Source organism: Melanerpes formicivorus, unplaced genomic scaffold (assembly GCF_026170545.1).
Source record: "Melanerpes formicivorus ecotype bairdi unplaced genomic scaffold, bMelFor1.0.p_v2 SCAF_1, whole genome shotgun sequence".
Classification (NCBI taxonomy): Eukaryota; Metazoa; Chordata; class Aves; order Piciformes; family Picidae; genus Melanerpes; species Melanerpes formicivorus.
The window spans coordinates 53,157,980-53,175,840 of NW_027142353.1; the positions used below are offsets into that span (position 1 = coordinate 53,157,980).

Consider the following 17,861-nt stretch of genomic DNA (forward strand, 5'->3'; position numbering starts at 1 on the left):
GCAGAGTGGGGACAGCACTGCTGTTTGCAAGAAGCCACTGTGGGGGCTTGTACTGCACCTGTCAGGATCTGCAAGTGCCTTACTCCCCTTGCCCTGGCTGGATCCAATGCAAAACAAAGGCTGGCTCTGTCCCAGTTCCACTCATCAGCCCACCTTGCCTCCATGGGTCACTACCTCCAGGACCTGCTTTGCAGAACCAGGCTTGTAGAAACAGAAGAGGTTGGTTCTGCAGCCGAACACACTACAACAGTGCACAAATGCAACCCTTTCATTTCAGAAGTTCTTTACCTCAGTCCAGTTTGACTCCCATTACTTTATGAACAGCATACATTCTTCTGCAAGCTGCTCAGAGGTACTGTTTTGATTTCTAGCTTGGCTAAGCCCTAAAATAAGCTTCCTTAGAGACATAATGAACAATGCAACTTCCTTGCTCTGAATATGACTCAATCTCACCCAAGACTGTAATACAGTATACTAACCATTGCAGAAACCCACCTAGAAATTACATGCAGCCTCCTAATCCCTGTCCACATTTTACTCAGTAATAACTCTGTTACTTGTCTTAGTGTCATTTTGGTCTGATACAACAGCATCCACCTTCCAACCAACACCAGGAAAGGCCAACTAGGGTGGCCGCTGAGGTACCATAAAGGTATAGTTACTGGTACTGTAATGTACTGGTACTGTAATATATAGCTATGTGATGACTCCCTGCTCTCTGGAACAGTGCTCGTAGGAAGGGAGGCTGAAAAATCCTCCAAAAAAATCCATGTCAGTACCTTAATTTACCCCAGACTTGGCTGGGTAATCCCTTAGCCTTTCTGTCCTGAGTCTAGAGTAAAAGAGGCTACTGAACCCCAAGCTTGCATTATAACAACTGTTCACTTTTGCTTTGTACAAAATTGCCAAGAAACCTGTCAATTATAAAATAACAGCTGATTCTGATATTTAATAAAAGGTATCAGCTGACAGAAGGGCCAGGACAGCTATGGAAAACAGAACAGTGAGTAGGTCTACATGTGCATATTCAATGTATTGGTCCACTGTTTAACCTCAGCAAGGTACATTAAATAGCTTGTATTTCATAGCACAAGTCCCTAATCTCTCCAGCTCTGAAGCACAAAACCCACAATTTTAGAAGCTTCACTTCTTAAACACATTTAAGTATTAAACCAAATAATACCACCAATAAAATGCCTCATACTCATCTCAATGTTTTTAATTCACTGCAATGTTTTGCAATAAATGCACATAAAAGCACTGTAAAATCCACAGGATGGAAGCTCAAGGCTTTTGCCCACGTGGATAGGGAAGCTGCAGCAGCTTTAAGCACACTGAAAAGCACCAGAAGTCATTTGGGCTTGTGAAAGGAGGTGTAGAACAACCTTCTCCTTAAACTGTCTACAAAAGAACACTAAGTGCAGTTAAAACTTTAACCAAATAATTTTAAAAATGATGAATAAAGGCAGCTCCTACCTCTTTTGAGCCACTTTTTTCCCCTCCCAACATGCCACATAGTATCGAGCTACCTTGTAGGAGTTGTAACAAACGTACTCATACGATATCAGAAAAGTTGTTACAACCCTAAATTTAGTAACACCTCCACCTTAAGGCCAGCTCCTTTAAAAAGTGTATTTAAGTACAGATCTCTCATTCTCCATTAATGAAGGGAGATTTTGGTAAACTCACAAGAAATTTATGTATTTAGAATAGAATAAACCAGGTTGGAAGAGACCTTCAAGATCATCACGTCCAACCTAACATCCAACACCACCTAATCAACTAAACCACACAACCAAGCACCCTATCAAGTCTCCTCCTGAACACCTCCAGTGATGGTGACTCCACCATCTCCCTGGGCAGCCCATTCCAATGGGCAATCACGCTCTCTGTGTAAAATTTCCTCATCTTGAGCCTAAACCTCCCCTGGTGCAGCTTGAGACTGTGTCCCCTTGTTCTGGTGCTGGTTGCCTGGGAGAAGAGACCAACCTCTGCCTTTCTACAACCTCCCTTCAGGTAGTTGTAGAGAGCAGTAAGGTCTCCCCTGAGCCTCCTCTTCTCCAGGCTAAGCAACCCCATTTATCATCTAGCACCATCCTATCTTCATGTTCTCACTGTGGCAGCTCTACTAGGCACTGTCATAATTAAGCACTGCACTCTTTCTTAATGTCTGACTACTAAAATACCTAGACCTAGGGGTGCTCTTTTTGGATTATACACCCAAATGGATTTTAAAACACTTCTTTAAATTCCAAGTGGAACTTACTTCTGGTTTCAGAAACCACATTATCCTCTCAGGGACACAGATACAAAACTCCAGACCATGTAACTCCCTTCTTACAGCGATACCTCCAATCCTACACAAAAACTTAACATCTCACTCAGGAAAAACTCCACGGGGCAGAGGGTGGAAGGTGATAATACATACATGGGAGGACTCCATCAGCAGTGCAAAAGTTAAAGATCTTTAAAGATGTGAACTCTGCTTGTGTTGGGGATAAGAGACTCTTGCTTTATGATTAAATATATTGTGGAACGCAGTAGCATTTATAGCAAACTTTTATTCAATAGTTTAAAAAGTATATGGAAATTTTCATGAACAAAGAGGTACTCAGTGGAAAACACCTTTTTTTTTTTGTAATTCCCCCTCATAAAAAGTTCTTCTGCAAGAACATCCATTAAATGCATTTACCTAACAGTAATCAGTTTTAAAATGCATGGGTATTTCTGATTTCCTGGACACATATATGGCATTTCCAGAATTAAGAAGCTATCATCCTGAGCAGTGTAGGAAGAGACATCATTTAAACTACCTAGTTACAGGACATTGGTATAATTGACAACAAGCACAGAACACTTTATAGACTTTAAACATTTAATGTGCCTTTTCATCAAGGAAGGCAAATTAACTGTAGGACTGCTTAACACTCTTGAGTGTCAATTTAGTATCATGCACTTAGATCTGCAGTATAAAGACACACAAAGAAACCAGTTTTGGGGAGTACGTTTCGTTACAATAACCCAAGCTTGTGTTCCATCATCGTGTGTGGTTCTCCCATAACCTCACTCTGTGAAGGATCTGGGGGGGAAAAAATAATTAATAAATAAATAAATTAAAAAAAAAAAAAAATAAAATCAACAGCATGAGGCTTTTACCAAGCTACAATAACTACAAAAATGACCTTTTTATTGTCTTTTCTCATAATGCTTAGTGCTAGTCACTGGACTGATTTTTGACAGTGTTGCGCAAGGCAGGAGAGAGACTTGGGGGTGCTGGTGGACAAAAAGCTCAACATGAGCTCTCAGTGTGCACTTGCAGCCCGTAAATCCAATCAGATCCTGGGCTGCATCAGGAGAAGTGTGGCTAGCAGATCGAGGGAGGTGATCCTCCCCCTCTACTCAGCCCTGGTGAGACCCCACCTGGAGTACTGTGTCCAGTTCTGGAGCCCCTATTACAAGAGGGATGTGGAGGTGCTGGAACGTGTCCAGAGAAGGGCCACAGGGATGATCAGAGGGCTGGAGCACCTCTCCTACGAGGACAGACTGAAGGAGTTGGGGCTGTTCAGTCTGCAGAAGAGAAGGCTCCGAGGTGACCTAATTGTGGCCTTCCAGTATCTGAAGGGGGCCTACAGGAAGGCTGGGGAGGGACTTCTCAGGATCTCAGGTAGTGATAGGACTAGGGGGAATGGAATGGAGCTGGAGGTGGGGAGATTCAGGCTGGATGTGAGGAGGAGGTTCTTCACCATGAGAGTGGTGAAACCCTGGAATGTGTTGTCCAGGGAGGTGGTCGAGGCCCTGTCCCTGGGGGTGTTTAAGAGCAGGCTGGCTGAGGCTCTGGCCGGCCTGATCTAGTGTGGGGTGTCCCTGCCCATGGCAGGGGGGTTGGAACTAGATGATCCTTGTGGTCCCTTCCAACCCTGAATGAAACTATGAAACTATGAAACTCCCAAGTCCTTATGCAAAGCAATGATCTGGTAGCAAATACATCTATAGTGGAACACTGTTTCCCAAGGACCTATACACACTTCAAGTAAAACCAAGTAGTTATACAGAAGCACAGTCTCCCATAGCCTTAATCTCAAGACTGTTTGTTCCGCATTTAAGAAAACTTGGATCTGATTGAATCCCTTCCCCACAGGTACCCCATATCCTTCCAGTGCAACTTCACTGCCCAACATAAGCTCACATTCCTTCCTCCTGTTAGCTGGGACACCTTTGTTTCTTTACTCCACCTAACTGCCTAGTTTCACAAAAATGCTATACCCTTAAATACCTCCAAGATTTTCTTCATTCTGAAAAGTATGGTTGACATTAGCCACTGTACTCAAAGGTTACCAAGCAGAGGACACAAGAGATACCACTGACACTATGATCTTCATTTCCCTATGAAAAACTTGGATTGAAAAAAAAACCAAAAGCCCACAAAAAAGGTTGTGGCTGCATTTTAGTAGAAATGGGTATAACCAAGAGTGTTTTCCTTCCTTATATAAGGCATGCTAATGCCTCTGATTCCTTCAGAGATGCCAAAATTAGATAATTCAGCTCCAGCTGATAAATAGAACCTTTCCAAAAAAACTTTTAACTCACTCACTGCTGCATCAGGAGAAGTGTGGCCAGCAGGTCAAGGGAGGTAATTCTCCCCCTCTACTCAGCTATGGTGAGACCCCACCTGGAGTACTGTGTCCAGTTCTGGAGCCCCTATTACAAGAGGGATGTGGAGGTGCTGGAACGTGTCCAGAGAAGGGCCACAAGGATGATCAGAGGGCTGGAGCACCTCTCCTATGAGGACAGACTGAAGGAGTTGGGGCTGTACAGTCTGCAGAAGAGAAGGCTCTGAGGAGACCTCATTGTGGCCTTCCAGGATCTGAAGGGGGCCTACAGGAAGGCTGGGGAAGGACTTCTCAGGATCTCAGGTAGTGATAGGACTAGGGGGAATGGAATGAAGCTGGAGGTGGGGAGATTCAGGCTGGATGTGAGGAGGAAGTTCTTCACTGTGAGAGTGGTGAAGCCCTAGAATGGGTTGTCCAGGGAGGTGGTTGAGGCCCTGTCCCTGGAGGCGTTTAAGACCAGGCTGGCTGAGGCTCTGGCCAGCCTGATCTAGTGTAGGGTGTCCCTGCCCATGGCAGGGGGGTTGGAACTCGATGATCCTTGTGGTCCCTTCCAACCTCGACTGATTCTATGATACTACTATGATACACTCTTAGCACTTTATAAATATGTAACAGCTTGTTGTAAAGTAATGTTAAATAACCAAATTCCTGTAAATTATGTTGGCCATTGCTCCATCCCCTGAACCATACATAGCCTCTAGGAATTCAGTTTTTAACTTGTATTTTGTGTGTTTAATTCTCTTGTTTTATAGAGGCAAAGAACTTCAACAGTTCCCAAATTTTACCTTTAAATGTTTCCATAATATTCAAACCAGAATATATTTACCATTAAGGATATCCTCAAAGCTGATGCTATCATCATTTCCCCTCAGAGTATCCAGTGCCATGTTCGAGCTGTGAAGAAATGGGAAACGCTGGACCTGTAGAAAGACAAGAGTTCAAGTTTCTGCAAGTCTGAAATTGAGAGGACTTATATTTGCATTTCTCAGTCTGAAGTGACTGAGAAAAGCAACAGATGAAGTAATTTCATTGTTGGTTTTGAAGGAGGAAACTAGAGAACTACTCTTAGTAGCTCACAAAAAGATAGCAACACTGACCTAGTGCCACCGTCTTCTATTATCTCTGTTGTTAAAATAAACAGCCTTTCACTAGATTTGTAGCTTTCCCTGCAGTTTCTTCTCTGTGATCACATAAAGCTGGGGAGGCTGACTGCAACACATACATCTATACCCTGAGGTCAGTCTTGGGCAATTGATCTATATTGTAGTGTTTGGAAGCAACATTCCAAGTTTCCTACATCTCTGACGTAAGTCAGGAATGTAAGTGAAAGAGCTATATTGAATTTCACATTTAAGCATAATCCTCTTTGCAATTTGTCTCAATAATTATTTCCCTGATCCCCACCAATTCTCCAGCTCCAAGTCCAGTCACTGTCATCACTCTCTTCTGTACATTTCACCCATAGTATTACAAAAGAGTTTCAAGTGCTACACACAGCATTCACATCCTAAGTATGCCGAGAATGGCATATCTCTACTCACAACTGCATTCACTAACAGTAGTGATACTTCAGTCACACCATGAACACCTTTTGACAACCACAAAATTATCATGTAGCTATTTCTTTACAGATAAGACATCAGATTTCCATAATCACTGCTGGTACAGTTGTCCAAAATTCAATACACTATTCCAGTAAATATTTCACAGCAGTGAAATTAAGCCCTAGGAGAATTTGATTATCTAACATGAAGCCTCACCTGTCTTATTTCCTGCCATGTGCTAACAAGTTAGGAAAGTGTTTTTTTCTTACAAGAAAGCACATCTGAAAATCAAGTGGTACTTTCATACATCCTGTCTGACTTTCACGTCTTCAGAACCCAGTATTTCTGCCAAGTTGAATGCAGTTCCCTGTGGTTCAGTAGCATCTGATCAACAGTTGGAAAAACAAGTCTTCATAGCCTGACAATCATCAACAAGCCAAAGAAGGTTTACTAGGGCCAATGAGCTTTCCACATTTCCTAATGGACAAAGTCAGTCTCCCTCTAGCTACTCTCCATCCTAAGAAAAAAACAAAACAAACCAACCAACCAAGCAAAACCCCACAGACCCAGCTTCACAATTAGGAGTTAAAACCTTTGAACTTAACTCCCTGTAGACCTCCTGTCATCTTACAAGAAAGATTGTGGAACAAAATAAGCACACAGAAAATTCTCTGCCTCACACTTCACACAACCATGCTTCCCAAATCACTACCCGCTTCAGACCTCTATGTCTCTTTTCTCTGCAGGTGCAGAGATTCCTTCCCATGAAGGTCACACATTCTACAGAAGAGAGTATTCATTTTAGGAATTAACATTCAATTCCTCCTGCTTTTCTCTGAAGACTTACAGGAAGCTAGTCTAGAGAAAAACTACAGCAGTTATCACTTCACCAAAACAACAAAAACACCCAGTGGCGAAAGGTTTTAGCATACTGACTGCTCCAGAAATTGTTGGTTGGTTTTAACAAAAGCAGTCCAGTGAAAGAATTTTTTTGGAAACACCATAAGGTATTTCCACAAAGAAAGATGTCTCTCTGCAAGCATGTTTCAAAAGGAGATTTTTTTTCAGGTGATTTAAGGTGTACCAGTTGGATAAAAACGCCTACCTGTTTCACTGCTCTGAATTCCATCTGCAGCTTTAAAGGTGCATGAATTCCTTGAATATTTCTCAGTGTAGCAAAGTTTGTTTTATCTTGATTTAACTGGAACTAACACAAACAACACCAATCTTTATTTCAGAAAATGTTCCTTTTGAGTGCCATCACACAATATTTATGATATCCTACTTAAACAAACACACATTAAATTCACACAAGAAAATTCAGTGATACCGTCACGCCTGTCTCAAATGGACACAAAAGATGGTGATGCAGCAATACTTGCTTTATGAAACCAAAACTGGGGTTTGTGGGATTTTATTATAAACCAGTCAGAGCAAATTTATTTTGTTATTTCTGACAATCAGGACACGTAACACCACCAAGTGGTGCAGTTTTGCACTGTACTACAATATTGTCAGCACAAACTGGAAGCCAAGCGGTTTAAAGTAAGAACACAACCTTTGATGGCTAACAGTAACATCAATTGTGGCTTTAAAGACTCTACTTGAAAACACTTGAAAATTTTTCTGGTCAAGTACAAAGACAGGGAACCACATATATTCCACATGACTCTAAAAGGCAAAAAAAAAGCACTGGTAAATTTACCAACTGCTCTAAACCTGATCAAAAAGACAAAGAAAAATCTGCGTAGTAGAGGGTTCTTTTAATAAGAAAGTGCTGGCTCACCAATACTGAAGCACACAAAAGTAGCATGCCTAATGTTAAACCTAGACTTAAATAATCCACTCTCAAATTTGGCTTTTAGAGTAGTGACTGCATGCCTGTAGTGTTGACAATATTGTGAAATAAAACAAAAATGACAAACCTCTTATTTTAAAACCTGTACTTAATCACCATGACAAAAGCCTAATGTGAGAGCAGCATCCTGTTTATGCAGAGGGATTTTAAAAGGAAAGGAAAAAAAAAGAAAGGAGATCCAGGAAAATACAAGTCAAAGGCATAAAATGCCTTCATAACAATCTGTATTGAATGTTCTTCAAAGTTACTAGAAGATACTTATTTATATGCCTTACCCCAAACTTGCAATTCTGGTTACGTTGGTTTCTGTTTCTTTTATAAATGTAGGAGCCCTTATATGGGTAGCAGAAAGATTTGGTTTCTACCAGTGCTACCTGAATAACTTACCATTTATGGCAGTGAAAACAAGCATAACAATCTCAGGCTAAAATTAAGCCTTTGCCCATTCAAATGTACATGAAAATAACTGTTGGCTCAATTAGCCAAAAACTTGCAGATATACTAATCAAACAGTAAGTGGAAATGATGATTTAAAAGTTTCCCATACTTCTTAGGGGGAGGGGTCACATAGTCTCTTTTAATAATTCCTCTGCACTTTTTCTCTCTAGCATGTAACCTTTTAACTATGCAGGTTTCATTTATTGTATTTATAAATAAGCTTGTGAAAGGTGCCACATTCACATCATCCTTTTAACACAAGGCAGCATTAGCACTGGTTAAAATTAGAACACGTTAGACATTGTATTCAGACCTTGTCATGCTGATTAGCTTATCAGTTTGGGACATTACACCTAAATATTGCCTTTGCTTCAGAACATTTTATTACATCAGATATTCTGTGCTGATAAGAGGCATCAGAGCCAAAATTCAGTTCGACCAACTCTTCAGCCAAATCTGTCAGGCATCTTCCTTTACTTTCAACCTATGGTCCACAGACCACTCTTAAGCCATCCACAAGTGATGACTGAGCCAGACAAGACTCTGTACACTTATGGCAAATCATATGTGCAGAATTTCTAGACGAGATCAAATAATTTAAGGAACAGTGTTTACAGGTTCACAGACTAAGGAGTCTGAAAATAAAGATATATGGCAAACTTACAGACAAAAACAGAAGGATCAGCCTTCCAGAGGTGACAGGAATGACCTCCATCTAGCTTATAGAGGCTGCATATGCAACTAGCTCAGTAGTTTCTAGATAACTGGACCTTACTAAGTAAACCTCTGCTTGGAAACCTGCTTACATACTTTACATGGGTTTAAATGGGGAAAGTTACAAGCAGGAGGTTAAAGAAATTTGGCAACAGTGTTATTTGCAAATGAAACTGTTACTGTTAACATCTTTCTTCTGGTTAAAGGCCAGACCCTACTCATTACTGGTTACCTTAAAAAGTGGTCCCTGTAACCACATTGTTAATGTGACCTTCAAAATTAGTTAAGAGAAGACAACTAAATGTAATGTTCTACTTACATTTTTTTCTGACAGCTCCAGAGGGTGGCTGGGCAACAATTCACTTTTCACAGCCCTAAACCTAGAAATACAAGCAAAAAGCTAAAATGACATAAAAACATAACAATACACACACACACTTTTTAAGCTGTGTTCCAAAACTAATCCTGGACACAATTATCAACCTAGAGGCACATAAGTTTAGCACACTTTGAACTACAGAAAAAAAATTAAAAGCTTAAGTGTGAAGCAGCAAATAAGATCTCTAATCAATTTCAAGTGTCCTTTCCTTTATGCTTGACAAAACAGAATGATAGCTTTTGTTGCTTCATCACCTTCAGAAATAAGGGAAAACATTAATAGGTAAAAACATCACAGGTTTAGGCATCTCCAATCTACATGGCATCTGATGATAGAAGTCTCCAAGCTTTTAGAACCAAAGACTGTACATCCCTCTCAGAGTTGTATTATCTATATTTTTAGCAACATGGATTTATTTTACATTCATTTCATTAATTTAGATTAATTTCATTATCCAAGACATGTAGTAGTTTCAGACTCGTGAAAAACATCAGCAAACAAAAATGCTATTTTTACTACATTAACTTTATATTTTAGACCAATGCTGAAATTAATTTCCCATAGAGCTACGGCACGCTCATATACATGTATTTTATACCTAGCATACCTTGCTAGGTCAGCTTCCTTCTAAAAGGGTCAAACAGGTTAAAGTACATTAATGTTACCTACTTCTTGAAGTGAAATGCTTCATAGGAAAATTCAAACTTGAAACACAATCTGACTAAATATATGTGCTTTAGGCTACAGCTTCCAAGGTACATCTGCTGAAACCTTCCTTAAAAGTCAACATCTAATACACCCTTTCTTCCTCTGTCTTAAGTTACACATCAGCTATGGCACAATTCAACAAAAAGTCAAGTGTACCCTCTGCGCAGAAGATCATGACCTTCAAGTGCTTCTGAAGCTGAAAATTCAGTAATTGGGATACTATCCTTCAACAGGGAAGAAGCACCTCTGGAATTCTGCAACAACCAAAAAATTAAATAAAAAGAAAAGAAAAAAGAGCAAGGAAAAAAAATAAAACAAAGAAAAAAAGGAAAGAAAAAGGAGCAAAGATTAGTTAACAAAAACAGATCCCTTTGGTATGGGCCATTAGGCCAGGCAAGTGAAACAAAGACTCAAAGTACTCATATACATGTGTGCCCCCCAAAAAAACCCCAAATCAAAAAGCATCTAAACACAAACCCCACACTAAATCAGAATTCTTTCAGAGATCACACATTTTTTGGATATGGCTGAAACAGCTGAACTCACAATTACTCCTTGTTCATTCCCACCCTGGGCTACAGAGATTGAAAGGAAGAAGGCAAGTCGTGTTCAGCTGACAGGACAGAAAGGAACATGTCTGAGCATTCCTTCATTGACTCCAAAATACAGATACAATCAAGATGAAAGTGATTTTGTCCACGGTTTACAGCTGCCATGAAGAGGACAGGCTGTATTGAAGCAGTCTAATATGCCAGTTAAGAGAAAAAAACAAAGTAAACCCAGCAACTTGTAGCAGGAGACCACAAAACACACATCTCCAATGACTTAATAAGTAAAGCCATCTTAACCCAGGCCACTGATTTCATGCCAGCTTGCCTGATTTCAGTGAAGTGATTTTAGGATTGTTCATAGGAACTGCTGCAGCAATAGGCCAATGTATAACACGTTCTGAAAGGTGGCAGCAATAATCTCTGAAAGGCAATAGCACTGAGTTGTTCAGCACAGGAGTTTCCGCCAGCAGCGCTGTCGGACCCGTCTGAAAATTCATGCTTACAGTCAAGACCTTTTGTACAAACGAGTTAACGGCCAATAACTTAACAGCTATTAGAAAATCCTAAGATACCTGTTACTATATGCATATAGAGCACACCAACTAACGTACTCAGCTGTTACCAGACCGTTGTGAGACTGCTGTAAGTACTAAAGATACACTACCCAGATGTGACAACAGGGAAGCGAACGTCAAACGTTAGGAGAAAACCAAAGACCCCAAAAGTAGTGCTCTCGAGTCACGCCAGTGCCCCGTTCGTCTTAGGAGGTCACATCACAGGACTGAGGGATGATACCCTGCCAAGAGAGCTACCGAGCTGGCTGCGGCTCCATGAGGCTGAGGATTACCAGAGCTCTCGGCCTCCTCATTCCGTCGTCTCCCCCCGCCCCCAACAAGAAGGGTTTTAAACGCGGCCAGGCACCCTTCTCCCCTTCCTGGCTCCAAATGCCCAGGAAAATCCCTAGCGGAGACCGGACCGCGCAGGAGAGGACGAGGAGTGCCTCTCCCCCGGTGCGGGCCCCAGCCTGGCAGTATGAGGGCCCCAGCCTGGCAGTATGAGCGCCCGCTATGACCACGCCGGACACCCCATGACTCAGCACGGTCCTAGCGCCCCCCGCCCAATGGCCGCCACCCTGCTGACCCCAAAGCCCGAGTAGAGAACGGGTGGGTTAGACAGGCACCCGCGCGCCGGGCCGATCCATCTCGCTCCCCAGCGAGGCCGACCCCCCCCTCGGCGCCACCGCTACCAGCCCGCGCTCACCATCTTGGCCGCTCACGCTCAGCCACTTCCGCCTCCTCCCCTCCCAACTCCCGCCTCCTCCCCCTCAGTTCCGCTCCGTAGCTGGCGCGCTGCGTCAGACGCAGGGAAGGGAGGCGTTTCGACCGAGTTGGGGGCGAAGTGGTGGCTTCCCTTAGCGAGTCATGGGGGTTGATGGTGGGTGTCTGGTTCTGGCCAGAAGCGGTGTGAGGGGCAACGGCCTGCCCTCTTGTCGGGCTTCTGCTCGTAGGCTGACCACCTGTCCCTATATGCTAGGAGAATCTGGCTGTTCTGGTTGGAAGGGAACCTTGAAGGTCATCTAATCCAACCCCCCTGAAGTAAGCAGGGACATAGTCATAGTTTGGTTTGCAAGGGACCTCCAAAGGTCGTCTAGTCCAACTCCCTATTACTTACAAGATCAGGTTGCTCAGAGCCTTGTTGAGCCTAATCTTGGAAATCTCAATGGGGCCTCAACTACCTCCCTGGGCAGTCTGTTCCAGTGTTCTACCACCCTCATTGTAAAGAACTTGTGCCTAACAACCAAGCTAAATCTACTGTAATTTAAAACCATTGCCCCTTACCCTATCACTGCAGGGCTTTTGTAAACAGTCTGCCTCCAGCTGCCTTGTAGGCCCCCTTCGGGAGCTGGAAGGTCTCTTTGGAGCCTTCTCCAGACTGAACAATCCCATATCTCTCAGCCTGTGCTTGTAGGAGAGGTTGTCCAGTCCCGTGATCATTTTCATGTCCCTCCTCTGGACCCACTCCATCAGGTCCATGCAGAACTAGATCAGGTTATTCAGAGCTCTGTCAAGTTTGACCTTGAATGTCTTCCGGGACGGAGCCTCCACCATCTCTCCAGGCAACCCGTTCCAGTGTTTCACTACCTTCACTGCAAAGAACTTCTAATGTCCAACCTAAATCTACCCTGCTGTAGTTTAAAACCATTGCCTCTCATCCTTTCGCTACATGCCCTTCTAAGCAGTCCCTTCCCAGCTTTCTTGTATGTCACAGTATCACAGTATAACCAAGGTTGGAAGAGACCTTGAGGATCGAGTCCAACCTATCAACACAGACCCCATGACTAGACCATGCCACCAAGTGCCACATCCAATCCCCTCTTGAACACCTCCAGGGACGGTGACTTGACCACCTCCCTGGGCAGCCCATTCCAATGATGGACAACTCGCTCAGTGAAGAACTTTCTTCTCACCTCGAGCCTAAACTTCCCCTGGCGCAGCTTGAGACTGTGTCCCCTTGTTCTGGTGCTGGTTACCTGGGAGAAGAGACCAACCCCTTCCCGGCTACAACCACCTTTCAGGTAGTTGTAGAGGGCAATGAGGTCACCCCTGAGCCTCCTCTTCTCCAGGCTAAACAATCCCAGCTCCCTCAGCCTTCGGATACTGAAATGCTGCTATAAGGCTCCCCTGGAGCTTTCTCTTGTCCGCTTTGAACAGCTCCAGCTCTCTCAGCCTGTCAGCTGCAGAAGGGTGTTTCAACCCTCTGATGGTCTTTATAGCCCTCCTCTGGACCTGCTCCAGGAGGTCCATGTTCTTCATGTGTTGAGGACTCCAGAACTGCACACAGTGCTCCAGGGTAGGTATCATCAAAGCAGAGCAAAGTAGAAGAATCATCTCTCCTGGTCTGCTGTTCACACTTGTTTTGATGCAGCCCATGATACAGTATCACCTTGGCCCCCAGCAGGAGCTGGAGTTGGCTTCCCACAGTAGGCCAGGGCTGCCACATTGTAATGCTATGGGCCCTAGGCAGCAAATGCAGAGAGCTTGACTGACCCCAAAATATCACAGCACTGACTGACCAAGATAGTGAAATGAGGCAGCAAAGCTTCCTGAGGTAAACACCTCCTCAGGAGCTGGGCCAGCCGCAGAGCCTCCCTAGGCAGCGCTGCGTGACCAGCAGGTGTTGAGGTGCACTGTGCTACCAAGGACCTTGGGCAGCCTTCAGGGCCCTGGCCTGTCAGGAATCAACAGGGACAGGTCTGTGGCAGGTTAATCTTTGGAAATTAGTTTTGTGAAGAGTAGGTAAATGCTGGTTTGCATGCACATAATAATAGCAACAACAGCAGTATGATAACGGGATTAATATTAGCTGGCGCTTGAAATTTGAAAGACTCTCTGGCAATCATGGGAAAGTTTTCCATTTTGCTACATAGCTTGAGGTGTATTTGTTTCACATATTTCTGCTGAGACCTGTAGCTCACTCAATGTTTTTAAATCTTGTCCCAGATTGCCCTGGTGCTACAAATTCTGCGCATGACAACGGGACACCAAATCTTACACAAAAAGTAATGTTTCAATGGTAATTTTGTGTGTGTTTTAACAGCATACACAGCTTTTGAAAAAACTACTGAAAAATCCGTATGCTTTATGCACTTTTTTCTTCTTTCTCAGGCAAAATTAGCTCACCACTTTAAAAAAAAAAAAAAACACACCCCACATTCTCAACCGAAGTTCTGGCCCTTTGTATTCAGCTCTTAGGCTTAAAGCAAAGACTTCAAAAGAATGAGCAAATGGAGGACTGGGGTTTTCAAATAATTTTTAGGAAAACGGGTGCCACAAAGGTTTCTCTGATCTTATAATTATAATGGGTGCTCGGATATTGTGGTGCTGAATTCACTATTATAGAATAGATGTGAATACAAAACAACAAATCAAGTTCCTGTTTAACTGCAGCTTACAGAAAAAGCTGGGTTTGTCACTAAATGTATTTATTTATTGACTGAGTTTGTTGATCCAGGATATGACTGTAGAGATGAAACATCTAACTTTCAAAGTAATTCTTGCAGGACACAGACAGGATGCAATCACTCCATGTACATTTTTGACATCACTGCAATCCACAGTCTAGGCCACATAACATAAAAGAACATACATTGCAAGAAAGATCTGGTTTTCCTTTAAAGGCTTTCAAGCTAGGGAAAGCTTCCAGACATAAACACAAATCACACACATATTTTCTCATCAAATTACCAAGTATTTTCAATTGCAGCAAGGCTTGATTTTTTTTTTTCCAACCAGCTTTGTTTTAATGCTCTTGCAGTGAGGATCTCAATGATGGATGATTAGAATAGTATCTCGTTTCTCTTTGCAGCCCTGCTGCAAGTTAAGAGGAGGAACATGAGCCACTGTTGGGCTGACCAAACCTTTGATCAGAAATGAGAATATGGTGAGCAGTGAGTGTCTTCCCTTCTCAGAAGCAGTAGGCATGGCTGCTTTCTATGTTAAGCTACCCCCAGCACTGGACTCTCCAGAGTGCCCTGTAGGCACTGTGCCTGCTGTAGCACCCCCAGCAAGATAAGAATAGAATAGAATAGAATAGAATAGAATAGAATAGAATAGAATAGAATAGAATAGAATAGAATAGAATAGAATAGACCAGGTTAGAAGAGACCTTCAAGATCATTGTGTCCAACCCATCATCCAACACCACCTAATCAACTAAACCATGCAACCAAGAACCCTATCAAGTCTCCTCCTAACACCTCCAATGACGGTGACTCCACCACCATGCAGGCTCCTGTGCTGAAACCTCCTGCTGGGGAGTGTTGAAGGTCTAGATACTCTGCAAGGCCAATAGTGGCAGGGTAGGAAGTGAGATACAGTGGCTGTGGTTACTAAAGAGGACATTTTTGTATGTGAACACTCTTAAAAGAGTATGTAGACATACTTCGAAATGTGTGGTCACTCTAAAATTAGTGTGAAAATGACTACTGCTCCTCTAAAATAATTATTTCTGTAAAGTTAGGCTGATTAATTTTGCATGGTGCTTTTAAAGATACTTTGCAAATTATTATTTTTTTTGTTTTTATTGTTTTTGGGTTTTTTTTTGTGTAGGAGGTCTGAAACAGATGAATGTTTCAAATATTTTCTGGGTGGTTTTTATCTTGGCATTTTTGGCATGTCAAATCTGGTCTTTTCAATTTAGCTGGGAAACTTCATTGAGGTTTTAAGTGATCTTTAGACCATAGATTCTTTGATATGTTTTTGAATGAGGTAAGAATTTAATCTTTTCTTTAAAAATAAAGAAAAGCCATACCCCATATCTCCCCCTCCCCATGCTGTTTCAAATGCTCTTTTAGCAATTAAATTGGTATTAACAAACACAAAACCCTCATTAAACAACATTAGACAGCCTGACATAAAGCAAATTCCTGTTTCAATTAGTTAGCTTTATCTTGCCTGGATCCCAACATGGCATCATTTCATGAGAGGTCTGTACATTTCTCATTGAAACCTCAGGGAGAGACTTAACCAGCAGAGTCAAAACTTGGTAATGACAGAAGCACAACATGGCTGGTGGGTCAAAGGCTGCCACATACCAGCCTCCTCTGCCCATAAAAGAGGAGATCTGTGAAAGCTCTCTTCTGGGAATTCTGCTGCTATGTTAGAGCAGGTTTTGAGCTAATGCATTTTGTGTATAGAGAGATGAAAGATAGAAATACCCATTGATTCACATCACATCGCATCAATCCTACTTCATAATGTAGGCAGAAGGAGTACACTGTTCAAGGGAACTTGCCTTTGTATCCATGGTCTTTAACACTGATGCAATTTTGCTGCTTTTCCAAAGAGAATTCCTTAGACGTGTCAGTGGGCAATCTGTTCTGAGTACGTGAACCTCTGTCAGAAAACCTTTGTCCTGTGGGAGTAGGAAACTTTTGCTGCTTTCTGTCAACAGCCAGCTATAACCTGTTAAAGTGAAAGTACCTTTTATTTGCTTTTAATCAAATCAAATAAACACGTTTGCTTTGATCTTTCAGAAGTCCTTTCTTGTTAGCTTGCTTTATACTTTTATGTTTTGGCCTTCATTGTAAATCTAATTATTTTCAAGTTATTTTGTTTTAAATTATTAAACCTTTTCTGAATTTAAGATAAACAGGGGCATGTTTTGCTAAAGAGTAAAAATAAATTTCACACAAAACTGCAAAACGTAGCAAAGATAATAATGTGTAGGCGTCAGAGTGTTCCAAAACAAGACTCTCTAGGGGCCCTTCTGAACACACGGCTACGTTAAAGCCATGTTCTGAAAAGGCTCAGGAAACCCCTGACTCTAACCCACCCTTTCCTGAAGCTGGTGAAAGTATTTAGAAAAAAAGTTACTGCTGCAGGGACTGAAAAAAAAGAAGAAGAAGAGAAGAAGAAGAATCCCATATATTGCCAAAGCAGATGATTTTTACCCTGTTTGTTTACCAGCAAATGCTACAGCTGATGAGATTTTCTTGAGTCGAAACTTGCCCAACTTCATCGTTCAAACGCATTAAGCGGTCAAATAGGTGACCAGAAGAGGTACATTTTTGCCTCTCTCTGAAATGTAACTGGTTTAATGTGCTGTAAGATCCAATAGGGGAGTAATACAAACAATCATTCATTTCCTTGTTTGATTTATAAGTCACTAGGTAATTTTAAGTAAAAACATAGTATGTCTGTAGGAGTGTCTTCAGTTCCTGACTTGAGAGGTCAAACAAGGGATACTGATTGTTTTTTAATCCAATTTATGCACTTGGATTACAAATAAGTCCTTGTTGTTTGGAAGGTATGACTTATTTTGTAGCCTGTCAATGCTTTTGTAGGTCTAGGGCTTCTTTACTTGTAGTAATCTGTTGTTCGGACTTTGAGAAACCTGGGTTTGTCTTCTCCCTGCTCCTTTTTTCTGGTCTCAGAAAAGCAGTAGGCTGTAATGGAGAAAACCAGTCACTAGGGGATGCTCAGTAGCCAAACACCCTGAACCTACTTCCTCGGCGTTTGCCAGCCACTTCTGTTCAGGCTGGCTAGGAGTTAGACGCTT

General features: G+C 42.3%; 1 protein-coding gene across 3 annotated transcripts; it reads right to left on the reverse strand.

Annotated features, from left to right (window-relative positions):
* Nucleotides 1–2,541: 2,541 nt before the first annotated feature.
* POMP (proteasome maturation protein) lies at nt 2,542–16,622 on the reverse strand. 3 transcript variants are annotated; one of them, XM_068143370.1, is made up of 6 exons: nt 16,596–16,622; nt 10,408–10,505; nt 9,484–9,544; nt 7,260–7,361; nt 5,437–5,530; nt 2,542–3,079 (listed from the first exon to the last, which is right to left on the reverse strand). In XM_068143370.1, the coding sequence occupies exons 1-6, from the start codon at nt 16,605–16,607 to the stop codon at nt 3,012–3,014; spliced, it is 435 nt and encodes a 144-aa protein (XP_067999471.1). In that variant the 5' UTR covers nt 16,608–16,622; the 3' UTR covers nt 2,542–3,011. The 3 variants fall into 3 exon arrangements, with proteins under 3 accessions (XP_067999471.1, XP_067999479.1, XP_067999461.1); XM_068143378.1 differs by lacking the exon at nt 16,596–16,622 and adding an exon at nt 12,063–12,117; XM_068143360.1 differs by lacking the exon at nt 16,596–16,622 and adding an exon at nt 11,983–12,040.
* Between the last annotated feature and the right edge of the window lie 1,239 nt (nt 16,623–17,861).

Excerpts from the sequence above, each read along its gene's own strand:
- POMP (XM_068143360.1), bottom strand. The coding sequence starts at position 12,003 with ATGGATCGGCCCGGCGCGCGG. Across the intron at positions 9,545-10,407 it reads CATGATCTTCTGCGCAGAGG|GTTTAGGGCTGTGAAAAGTG; the intron begins GTACACTTGACT and ends TTGTATTTCTAG. Across the intron at positions 3,080-5,436 it reads CTTTGAGGATATCCTTAATG|ATCCTTCACAGAGTGAGGTT; the intron begins GTAAATATATTC and ends TTTCCCCCCCAG.